The 12,560-nt window shown below is 46.6% G+C and overlaps 1 protein-coding gene across 4 annotated transcripts in view; it reads right to left on the bottom strand.

The window, feature by feature from the left end:
* Window positions 1-12,483, bottom strand: part of ERG (ETS transcription factor ERG) — a 147,866-nt gene extending 135,383 nt beyond the window's left edge. For 3 of the 4 annotated variants that reach the window (XM_045284909.1, XM_045284908.1, XM_004696930.2), the window contains exon 1: window positions 12,394-12,483. In XM_045284909.1, coding sequence (XP_045140844.1) covers window positions 12,394-12,411 — 18 coding nt within the window. In that variant the 5' untranslated portion in view covers window positions 12,412-12,483. Of the gene's footprint in view, window positions 1-11,760; window positions 12,152-12,393 lie in introns of those variants that run through there. The other variant, XM_045284910.1, reaches the window with a different exon arrangement.
* Between the last annotated feature and the right edge of the window lie 77 nt (window positions 12,484-12,560).

The following is a 12,560-nucleotide window of genomic DNA, read 5'->3' on the forward strand; positions in this document are numbered from 1 at the left end:
TTTGGTGATGCTGAGCTGACACAGGTGGGTCTCTTGGCCAACCCCTCCCTTGGCATCTTGATTCCAGAAGGAAGCCAGGCCAGTCTGCACTGTGCCGGGCTTCCTGGGATGGGAGCAGTGATAAGGCAATTACTGGGGGCAGCAGTGTGGATGGATGGAATGAACGCAGAACCAAGAAGGCGCTCCGAACATTCAAGAAGCTCCCAGAGAATGGTTCCGTGTCAACAAGACTGCTGCTCCTCATCCTTTTAAATGGCCTGGGGGGTTGTTAGCTGCTGCGGGGAGAAGGAAGGAGAGCAAAGGGTCCCAGGGCCCCCGAATACCTCCTCTGGAAACCTGCTTACACAGGGGACCGACAGCACCCTGTGCAGAGCACTGTTTGGGAGGTTGAAAAAGTGACTGGGAATAACTGAGAACTTACCATTTCCGAGTTTTTGTTTTATAATAGAGAGAGAGGAACACACTCACCACAGAACTAGACAAACTAGCTGCTCCAAGACAAAAGAAAGAAAACAAGCAATATACATGTGTATAGATTTACAAACGGTTGTAGAAACTGAGAAGAGAAATAGAAAGCATTTATGGATTACCAGATTCCTACAAGGAAACCTATTTGACTCGAATGAATAGTAAAATTAGCTAACATTTACTGAGGAGCTCCGATGTGCCAAGCACTGCTCTGAGCTGTTGTAAGGCCCTGGAGTTTCACCATAAGCCCTTGAAGGAGGAACTATTGTTTTTCCTCTTCTACAGATGGAAAAAATCTACCCTCCCTAAGGATAAGCCACTTGCCAAAGGTCGGATGACCAGGAAGTAGAAAACTCATTACTTGAACTCAGGATCCTGCCGGGCACCTATCTGTCCCAGGAAAACATGCAGGGTGCAGGGATGCCTTTCCCAATGTTGGGATCCCGAGAACAGCTGACCCCTCATGGGTCAGAGATGAGGCGACTGTGCCGACGGCCATTCTCCCATGAAAGAACTAAGGCCGAGGGAGGTAGGATTACCTGCTGAGGCCCCATCGCCTCAAACTGGTGACATCTCTGGGGGACCATCTCCCTGACCGGCCTCTTTTTCACTTCCCCTTCAGCTGCTCCATTGAGGCTAGCTACCCCTTTCCTTGAGGTTAGCTACCCCTTCCTGTGCCATCCCCATTATGATAGGTTGCAGCTGGACCACTGTGATTCGTAGTGTTTTCATAGGCTGGTTCTCAGAAGTCAATCACCAGGCCTTTCTTCCTTGTCCACTGTAGTCTAAAAGCACCACTGAAACCCATCCACATCCCAGCAATACACAAAGGTCCACTGAAAGGCAGGGGTGACAGCGTATGAGGTGCGCTGGTCGGGGAACCGAGTCTGGTTCTCCCACCTAGAGGGTGAGACGTCTACCACTGTACCCCGAGGCCACTCTCTCTTGCCTTGCATGGGATCTGAACGTACTCCACAGGGAGGCGTCTGAAAGATTGCAGGAAGAAACCAGGAATCTCACGCACCTCCCTGAGAAAACAACAAGCTCAAGCTCGGGCTGTGTTCTCCCAATCTGAGCGTCCATGCTTTTGATGCTGTTAGGAAGTCCTTAAAAGAAAGACTCAAAGAGGACTGTGCAACATAAAACCACCTTTTTTTTTTTTTGGTGTGTTTGTTTTAACTTGGAGCAACTTCTTGGGAAATGTCCCTGAAATTGAGACACAATCTAACTGTGTTGACAAACTCTGAAATGTTGTTTCAACAGCTTCTCCTTCCTCAAAGGTAAGTTTGGCTTGCCCAAATTTAAAAATAGACGATCCAATAAGACACCATGAGATTCAACAGGTATGATGGCTCACTTTGATTTGATTTCGATACGTGGCTACGCTCCCAGTCCGCATGACTCACGGCAGCCCTAGAGGGCAGAGCTGAATTGCCCCTGTGGGTTTCTAAGGCACGGTAGCTTTAGGAGAGCAACATGTCTTTGCTCATAGAATAACTCAAAAACTTACTGCCAGGGAGTCAACTCTAGTTGGCTCCTAGTAACCCCATAGGTCAGAGAAGCGCTGCCTGAGACTGCCACTCTTTAACTAAAACCAACCTCACTGCCCTCAAGTCCGTGCTGACTCATAGACACCTGATCGGCCAGGGTAGAAGTGCCCCTGGGAGTTTCTGAGACTTATGGGAGTAGAAAATCCCATCTTTCTCCCATGGATCAGCTGATGGTTTCAAACTGCTGACCTCATGGTTAAAGGCCCAACTTGTATAGCAACGAGGAAACACATAACTTTCCTCTAATTCTTAAATGCTTCCTCCCCCCCCACTATCATGATCCCATTTCTACCTTACAAATCTGGCTAGACCAGAACATGTACAAGGGTACAGATCAGAGCTGGAAACACAGGGAATCCAGGACAGATAAACCCCTCAGGACCAATAATAAGAGTAGTGATACCAAGAGGGAGGGGAAGGTGGGGAGAAAGGGGGAACCAATCACAAGGATCTACATACAACCCCTTCCCTGGTGGACGGACAACAGAAAAGTGAGTGAAGGGAGACATCGGACAGTGTGAGACATGACAAAATAACAATAATTTATCAATTATCAAGGGTTTGGGGGGGGGGGGGAACTCAGTAGCTGATACCAAGGACTCAAGTAGAAAAAATGCTTTGAGAATGATGAGGGGAACAAATGTACAAATATGCTTGACACAATGGATATATGCATGGATTGTGATAAGAGTTGCACGAGGCCCCAATAAAATGATTAAAAGAAAAAAAGCCCAACTTATAACCCACGATGAACAGGACAACCCAAATGAAAGGGCTGACATAGGTTTCTACTCCTTTATTACGTTCCTCAAGCCCGGGTCAGGCGTCCTTGCCTGTGCTTGGCATTTATTTATAACTGTGTGAAGTCTGGAGGAGTTGTCAGCCCCCTACAGATTCCAGCCAGGAGTCTAGGAGGCTTTCCTCCTGGCCAGAACAGGTCCACCAAAGAGCAAGGTGAAGTTTTCAAGTCTGTTGGGCCCACTCCATCTCTCACTTGGTAGGAACTGTCTACGGCGAGCGTGGCCACCAGTGTCTATCAAAACTGCCCGTGAACAACATCCCGCTGTCTTCTTTGCATTAGAAGGGCAGCACGTACTCTTCTCTCCGTCCTTCGTTCACAGTTTCATCCAGCGGAAACCTGGGAGAGCCAGAACCTGGCGGGACTGCCTTGCTTTCCCAAGACTCGCCAGTTCTGTGCCTTTGGCAGGGTGCAGTCCTAGCACCGTGCATCACTCTTTATTAGTGGAAGACATACATGGGTTTTCCTTCTCTGACAGGGCCTGCCTTACACAGGCTCCGGCTTTCTCAGGTTTTGCTGTAGATGAGTCAAAACTTTGTGTATCCGCCGCAGAATCCCCTACCCTGCTGAAGAGGGCCAACCAGAGCAGGAAGAAATTGGGTCTGAAGCCATTCACAGCGGAGATGAGTGAATTAACCCAAGCATACTTGGCTAAATTTTAACAGACAGACACCAATTCAGTCTAACACCTTCAAGTTTGTTTGTTCTAGATAAAGCCAACAACTAATTGCCTCCTGTGCATGTGAAAGTTGGACACTGAAGTAGGCAGACTGAAGAACAATCAATGCATTTGAAGCATGGAGCTGCCAAATAATATTGAAAGGTCCACAGACTGCCAAAAGGACCAACTGATCTGTCCTGGAAGAAGTACAGTCAGAGTGCTCCTTAGAGGCCAGGCTGGCAAGACTCCGTCTTACATACTTTGGACATTGTCAGGAGAGACCAGTCCCTGGAGAAGGACATCATGTTTGGTAAAGTTGGGGGGCAGCAAAAAAACAACACAAGGAGGGCCCTTGATGAGAGGAATTAATACCGTGATGACCGCAATGGGTTCACGCATAGGAACCCTTGCGAGGAGGCACAGCGTCCAGCAGGCTTCCCTTCCGTCGTGCATAAAGGTTGCTATGAATCGGCACAGACCCCATGGCACCCAACATCCACAGCACCTAGGTGTTGTTCAGTTGGCTCTGCAGCCAAGTGAACATGAAATGTCTCGAGAGCAAAGCCATTCCCTCCCCGACTTACCCTCTCCTCTGGTGAAAAAGTGGCCGTAGCCTGTTCAGAGGGGCTGAGGTGTGTCCACCTTCAGCATTAGTTCTCAGCTTGAATGATATGTGAACGTGACCGGCAGCATCCGCATGATCTAGCTCCTTCCTCGCTTTGTAACTTCATCTGGGCCTGGTCTTTTCCAAAAGTTAACAATGGGACTCTCTAGCCCAGGGCAGTTCCTGAGCTCTCGTGGACACACTCAAGCCCCTTCTTGCCTCAGGGCCTTTGCACATGTCACCCCCTCTGCAGAAAGCCATCTTCTCATGTTCTGCCCAGGTGTGTGGCAGTTCCTCACCCGGCCTCACCGATACAGACCTCAAGCATGCCTCCCACTGCCCCTTGCATGAGGTGTCCCCTTCGGATGGCTTTTATCACAAGTGGGAAGTATATGGTGCAGCGAGGGCGGTCATAATTTTTATCTCTCTCAGCACAACAGAGGGCATACTGTATTGGCTCCATGCCAATATTTGCTCAGTAAAAAAAAGTCAACAGATTATTTGCTATTTTATAATTTCATGACAGGAAGGGAAGTGTAAAGTTGCCAAGATCGAATGATTGAATTAAACGTTACTACATTCCATTCAGGAGTGCGGGCTCCTTGCATGATCGGTTATAAGCTGCCCTTGTCGAATTTTCTAGAATTGGACATGCATTGTTTCTTAACAAAGGCGTTTGAAGTAACAGCCCTGATGTCAGCGGGCCCATGTTATGATTGGATTATGATGTGGCACGTTAAAAATAAACCATTTTGCTTGGCCTTGGCGTTTCTTTGCTAGATGTCTCGGCACTTATCTGAGCACAGCAGCAGATTACCCGCTCTTCCCAGAGCTGAGTCCCACGAACGCCCCGCTGAAGGATCTGGTGAGGCACTATGGAAAACTTGGAGCTGTGTTTTCATTATCGACGCCCAAGATGAGTGCAAGGAAGTGGAGACTTGGGGTGAGGAAATGTAAATCAGCAGCTGATCGGGAATTTGGAGCCCCACCCTTGCACAGGGCCAAATATGGAAAGAATTCCCGTCACTGACCAGATATAGAATTGTGTGCAAGGCCTTTGGCTCTTGAATTTTCTAGCACTCTATTTTGAGGAGCCGGAAACCGAACCAAACAGTACCACCAAGTCCATTCTGACGGCAGCCCTGTAGGGCAGAGAAGAACTAGCTGTCGCCAGGGGGTTCCGAAGCTCTGAATCTTTACAGAAGCAGCAAGTCTCATCTTTCCCGAGGGGACTTTGACCCTCAACCTTACAGTGCAGCCAGCCACACCACGCGTAAACCCACGGCGCCGCGATAAAAAATACATATGACGTCAGCATCGAAAGTAGAGCAACTGTCACCTAAGAGATTTTTCACACAGGATAGATAATATAAACTAGCCAGTGATCATAAGTTCTATCACCCAATTATTTAATGTGTCACTATCTTTTATTCTGCATTTTCCTCTCCACAGTCCTCTAATGTTTGGGCTGGGGCAAATAGCAGGAAAATAACCAAAAGAGACCACCTATTGGTAAGAAGGGAAGTGAGACAAAGAGGCACCTGTGACTTAAGCAAGTTGTTTAACCTCTCAGAACGTCTTTCCTTGTCTGTGAAAACCCAAACATCCATGTATAGAAGCCTGGCTCAAAGCCCGCTATGTAGCAAGCAGTCGTTGATGTGAATTTGGATCAAGAATTCAAAATAAGATGGCTACATTCTGAAGTACAAGGTTGTTTTTAACATGAATTTAACCCCGTTGAACTAAATTTTATTTTGCAGGAAACACAACTCTGACGGAATAAAGCTTCTACTGAGTGAGTGTCTATAGCAATGGCGACATGACCGTGAAAGCTCAATATTCTCTTTATGGCTTCCAAGAATTCCAACTAAAATGTATTCTTTCAACAGATATTTAATGAGAGAAGATTTTTGCCCAAAGCTGTGGAGGGCACCGAGGAGATGGACAGGTTATCCTGAAGAATAGGTTTTGAAGGTGAGACATAAGGAATTCTACAGTATTCCCACACTCACACACTCAAAGCTGGGGGAATGGAATAACAAGTGTGGCAGGATTGAAAATGACAACTGCAAGTGAGAAAGGAAATGAAGAGTAAAAAAGTGGGCAGAATGAAGCGTGACCTTACATGTTATCAAACATGTCTTGGTCAAATTCAACAGGGAAAATTATGTCAGACATAAGTTTGATCGAACAGGGAACAAAAGCATGAATAAGAAGATGACCCAGAGGTCTCAGTGGGTCATTAGTTGAAACTCGCTTACGATACAGCTTCACATCCCTCATCTCCCCCAACCAAGTAACGAAATGCTACAGCAAGGGCATACAGATAAAACTGAAGATTCCATTTGCCTATCAAAATAGCAAAATCCCCAAAGAGCAAAATATTCAGATTTGTTATGGGTACCAGTGGAACTGGCCTCATCTATACTTGACAGAAATGAGAGCTGTCACAACCAGTCAAGAGAATAAATTGATGTTTTTTTTTAATTGGCAAGCATTTAAATCTGACAAAGATTTAAAATATTGTACGTACTTACCCAATATTCTCATTTTTGAAGTGGTCAAAAAACTAGAAATTACACTAAGCAAAAAATGGAAAGCAACATTTAGATGATAACCAACCAACCTTAATATTATAACCAACCTAGAGAGGTGGTAGAGATTACATTTATAATTTAAATAGCAAATGAGAATGCGTACTTGATGTGAATTGTAAAGAAGCCGGAGCAGTAGCCTTATACACTCTTGGCAGAGCCCAGGGGCAGTGCTCACACAACAAAGCAGGAGGCACCCAGACGGACTCGGTCATTTCCTGAGTCGGAATCGACTCGATGGTAGTGAGGCTGCTTGGTGGGTGGGTGGGTTTGAGATTCGGAACAATTTATTTGTGGGTTTGTAATGATTTTTTTTTTTTCATCTTCTCTAAAACCAACAGGTTTTTTTTGTTTTTTTTTACAATTTTTTGCAAAACAACAAGGTCCGTTTCTCCAAGTGCCTGAGGGGTTAGGATAGTGGGAGGTGGTCCAGCAGCTCGGAATTTTCTCTAATCAAGATGCAATCACAGGCCTCCACCCTCCAAACAGGACCAAGCCAACCCTCCTGACCAGCGCCACTGCCCTCAAAGCCCCACCTGTCCGTAGAGAGGACACCCACTCTCCCCCAGTTTCCCTCCCCACAACCTGCCTTGGCCTGAGTGTGGGAGGTCAGGGCAAGCAGCACATACAAATGCCCTTCGATTCAGAAACATCAGTGGCCCGGGATTTCACCACAGAAACCAAGTCTTAGAAATCATGGAGAGAAGGAGTGGTGGGGCCAGAAAGACAAAGCAATCTACGGAGAAAGGTGAAGTGGACTCGCATTGTCTGCTGACCTTGCTGCTTCATGAGCCGCTACCCAAGGCAGGCCCGGGTGAGGCTCTGTGCAGATGCGAACTCACATCAGCCAGAGGTAGGGCAGCCATGGCGACCCACTGTACAGGTGAGGAAACTGAGGTCCTGGCTCAGGGTTACAGTGTCATGAAAGATTCAAACACAGGGCTCTCTGGGTTCACATGCGACAGAGGAAATCGCAGAGGTCAGCTGCCAGAATCCCAGGGAGCAGCTCACCAGTCAGAACAATGGGAGGGCACGGCTCCATGGCGGCCTTTGAGCTGCAGGCTGGCCCTGCGGGACCTCACTAGAGCGAGCCCCCCCAACCACCGGAAAGGCCCGGGGATGGCCTCTGCCCAGTCTCTTCCCTGAAGCTCTTTACACTCAGAAACCCACTGCTGTCTGGGTCTCGCATTCCCTGGGATGACTACCCATCCGCCATGAACTAATTTCATTTCCTCTGTCCCTGCATGGGGCACTGAGGTGGAGTCTCTGCTTACTGTCTCCCTGCCCACCGAGGGATACCCATTCCAAAGTTCTTGACGTGGAAGGGGTCTTTGAAATGGGAAAATGGAATGAAAAGGGAAGGACATTTTCCCACGGATTCTTAAAACCCTCCTCTCTGTCTCTCTCTCTCTTTCTTAATAAATTGTTTTATCGGGGGCTCTTACAGCTCGCTTAACAACCCATATATCAATTGTGTCAAGCGCATTAGTACATATGTTGCTATCCTCATTTTCAAAACATTTTCTTTCTAGTAAGACCCTTGGTATCGACTCCTCTTTTTTCTCTCCCTTAGCCCTCGTGAACCCTTGATAAATTATAAATTTTATTGTTTTCGTATCTTGCCTCGTCCGCTGTCTCCCTTCACAGTGTTTCTATTATCAAAGCCCTCATTTTTGTAAAGACACCCACCCCAAAGATCTTATGCACCTACAGAGATGGCTTTATTCAAGAGACGTTTACAAGTGTATTTCTGTTTGTCTGTTTAAATAACGGTAAACATTCCCACTGAAGGAAATACAGGTATTTAAGAACTGGTTCCGCGTTTCAGAACATCCTGAGGTCAGGGCATTGCTGCAGAAACATGCTGGGAGCAGGGGTGGTGTCCACACAGTCCATCTTTGGATTTTGCTTGCCACAGTCATCAAGCTGGAGTGTCCTGAGGACACAGGTGTGCACACATGTGCGTAACTAACGCACACGCTCACACACGCAGAGGGAGCACAGAGCACAGTCTGTGGGCAAAGGGCAGCTATGTCAGGGAGATGCCCTAGATGTCATCAGTGGCTCCCTGTGAGATAATGGCCTGCACTTCCCCTTCTAACTAACAACAGGGGCTGGGGTCTCCTCCCGGGATGTGACAGGAACACGGTGGGGAGGGGGGGGATACGGTACACAGCAGTATTTTTCATTCTATAGCCTCCTGTCCACGGTCTCAGCATCTCTCAAGAGGGAAAAGTCCACTTAGAATAGTGGGCTGATTAAAAACAATCTTACACTGTAACTATTAAATTTGTTCACTACACCCATCAGCATCTGATGAGGGCATGAACTTTCTGCGTGGAACCCTTTGTACAATTCCACTGCACATCCTTCTCATAAGAAAGCAAGTACCTGTTGTCTCAATGTGCAAGGCATTAACTATAAAAAAGAAATGTACATGTTTTTAAATTAAGAAGGTAGATTTCCTTCATGGTTCAAGTACCATCAAAGTCCCCAATCTCTAGTAACTTAAGGAAAGTGCTTTTTTAAGGAGGCCTACAGCAGTACTAGTTTGACCTCAAATCTGCCCTAGAGCCCTCCAAGCAGATTTCAAAATCTCTAATGCGTCCTCAGATGCTTTCTGCCTTAACCGCCTAAGCCTCTAAAATCAAGTCTCTGTCGAGGAAACCCCCATGTTCCATTTTCAAGAGAGGCCCTCTTTAAATGCCCCTAGGACAGTGGTTGTCAACCTTCCTAAAGCCTCGACCCTTTCAGAGTTCCTCATGTAGTGGTGACCCCCAACCATAAAATTCTTTTTGTTGCTACTTCATCACTGTCATTTTGCTACTGTTATAAATCGGGCGACCCCTATGAAAGGGTCGTTCAACCCCCAAAGGGGTCTCAACCCACAGGTTGAGAACCGCTGCCCTAGGCTCAGGGGTTGGAACCCCGGGTCACAGATCACCTTCTCCCCAGAAGGAACCTGGGCTAGAAGTGTATTTCAAGAGAATTGCTTACAATTCTGTGGGTTTCATTTCTCGCCGCGCCAAGCATCATCCTGAGAAGAGATGGATGATAGCGTTCCTTAGCCTCTGCAAGTGGCCCGCGGCAGAAAAAAGGGCGAAGACGTGTTTGCCGGGATCACAAGAAAACTCCCCGGCAATCCAGTTACAACAATAACGACCATTTCCTTCAAGTTGGTAAACAAACAGGGGCAAGCCTGGTGTGATTCGGGGGGTGGGGGGTGGGGGTGGGGTGGTGGTTGCATGTCCCTTAGCATTGACAGATGGCACCCAAACAGGTGTAACCACCAGGTCTGACCTGTGAGCTGCTGCCACGGGGGACATCACCCTCAGTACTGTTGCCTTTTCATTTGCATTCTTAATTAATCTCATCTGGCATTCACAGACGCTTCGCGACACATGAGCACTCTTTTTACGTGAGCTTCTACCCTTCCCTGTCTTCTTCCCAATGGGATCATTTTGTGTCAAATTTCAAATGGCCAACGGGAAAGCGATGAAAACAGGGAACTTTCCACAGGGCTCACAAGGGCCTCATAAACATCGAGGCAAAAGCAGCGAAACAACACACAAGACAGGGAGCAGCAGGCTCAACAAATCAGCAGCGTGTCGGATCCTGAATCAACGACTTGGTTTGCTTACTGGCATCACACAAAACAGTACATTGAGACCTGGAAAGTGCTTGCATGAGAGACTGGTTCCCAATGCCAATGGACAGCCGTAATTTTCCCCCTGCTAATTTGAGCTGTGCACTAACATAATTAAAACTGGAGTCAACAGACTTACGGCCGCCTTTTTCCACTCCATAAACAAGGCTATAAAATCATCTCATGACCTTTCCCAGGAAACCTCACAGAAACAGGGCTTAAAGGAAGTTACCTATAAAACGGGATTTAGAAAATTTTACGTGAAGTCATGTTCAAGGTTCGCTTGACATGTACACAATAGACATATACGGTCATGTAATAAAAGAATGCATTCCAAACAAGCCTGACAAGTGAAACTACTTCTCAGAATTCATCTAGAAAGTCACAACACATTTAAACTTAAGAAATTCCTTCATAGCATCATAAATACGTATTTTAAACTGAGCAATATATCTGCACAACATATTGATATGTTTTGTAAAATTGATCCTACCTTCTAGAGAAGGTGCTATTATTTCCATACCTCCCTAATGCATGAGGGGGTGGGGAGTGTACTCAAGCTAGACAAGACTCACAAATAGTATTTAAATGCTTTGAAATATGGGCATAATTAAGGGCAAATATGAGAATAAAAGGAGAGCACTCTGGGTTATAAATTAAATAACATCTGCTCATGGAAGCTGCCAGTGAACATCAAACTCCCAATGTTTATGTTCCTTCCTACGATGGTTACATTTCTACAAACGCCACTCCCCGAAACCCAGAAATTAATGTCTATAAAGTGGAAGTCTCGGAAAATAAACTGTTAGCATATGGTTGAACATGGCATGCATTTCAACACACAAAAACCCAACAGCACTTGTCCGACCTGGTTTAGGTGGTGAGTTTTTATCAAACCCTCCAACACAAACACTCTAAATGACAAACATACCAAACCAAGAAAGGATTTTTGAGAAACGCTTGGGCCCAATTCTGGGCAGGATTTCATTTTCGTGAGCTTTCAAAGGACTAACCCCCTTGATTTAAAACGCACATGCGTGTGCGCGCACACACACACAACCAAACAGCTTCTCAATCTTTATGCAGCAAAACCAAAAGCATCTTTTGACTTCTTCCCGTTACTCTCTGTTTGGGCTGCCGGTTTTTCTCATTTCTACAACCATCCCGAGACACGGTGGCTTTGTAAACATGTTACCAAGCCATCACCCAGACAAGCTCTGACACTCCTAACACGCACTTGTTATAAAATGGGCTTCATTTCCAAGAATGAGCGCCCATGTCGGTTTTAGCTGTGCACATTCACCTCCACGTCCACCGACAGACTTACGGTCCACTGAAAACATTCGCCATGAGACACAAGAGTCAGCATCCCAGCGCAGGGGTAGCAGCAAGCTGTTGTTCTCCCTGGCCCACCACCATCCCTAGGAAGAAAGCTTACTCATCGTGCGCGGAGGACGTAGAACTTTTATTAGAGATGAGTACATAAGCGAAGAAACCGAATCACCACCGTTTGAGTTTTAGCAACTCTCAGCTCCCGGCAGGGAGGTCTCCGAAAGCCAAGCCAACATTGACATGCCCCCTTCCAAACAGCAGTGCGCCGGGTACCTCTTCGTTTCTGCGGAGACTGGCATCCCTGAGGCAGGGAGTCAGTCGAGAAGCATCCAAAAAGTCCCGACAGTTACCAGCCCATCTCTTTCTGTCACCCTGCCCTCCATCCTCTCTCTCCAAGTCCACAGCCTCCTCTCCGGTACACAGCCAGGCGGCATTAGGGAGAGTTAGAGAACAGGGCAATTCAGAAGGGCTCCAGAAAGCCTTTGCAAAAGCAGTCCACAGCCCACAACCGTGAATTTAGAAACCCCAATTTTTTTCTGAGTTTGAAGTTTTTAAGCCTTGCAAATGGTTGGAGTAGGAAAAAGGAAATTTACTAGGCAGTGTAAAGGAAATCTTGTTGTCCTCTATTGTGGCGGTGGGGGTGTTGCCCAACCCTAACTTATCTAAGTTGATAAAGGAAACCAAAGAAAAGAGCAACAAGCGCGAGATTTGGTCGAGTTAAGAGAGACCCTCTCCTTACCTTAATCGTGCTGGCCATAACGCAACCAAGTTTATTGATCGATTATAAATGTTAATAATAATTATTGCTTCGCTCTGACCAGAAAGTAGTTTTGATGAGGTTGTTTAGAGCGGATGAGATTGTGCTAAGTCTGGGAAATGAAGTCAACCAATGGCAGGAAGAGGTTT

Source organism: Echinops telfairi, unplaced genomic scaffold, assembly GCF_000313985.2.
Source record: "Echinops telfairi isolate 266 unplaced genomic scaffold, ASM31398v2 ScPeMD7_7469;HRSCAF=8507_0, whole genome shotgun sequence".
Classification (NCBI taxonomy): domain Eukaryota; kingdom Metazoa; phylum Chordata; class Mammalia; order Afrosoricida; family Tenrecidae; genus Echinops; species Echinops telfairi.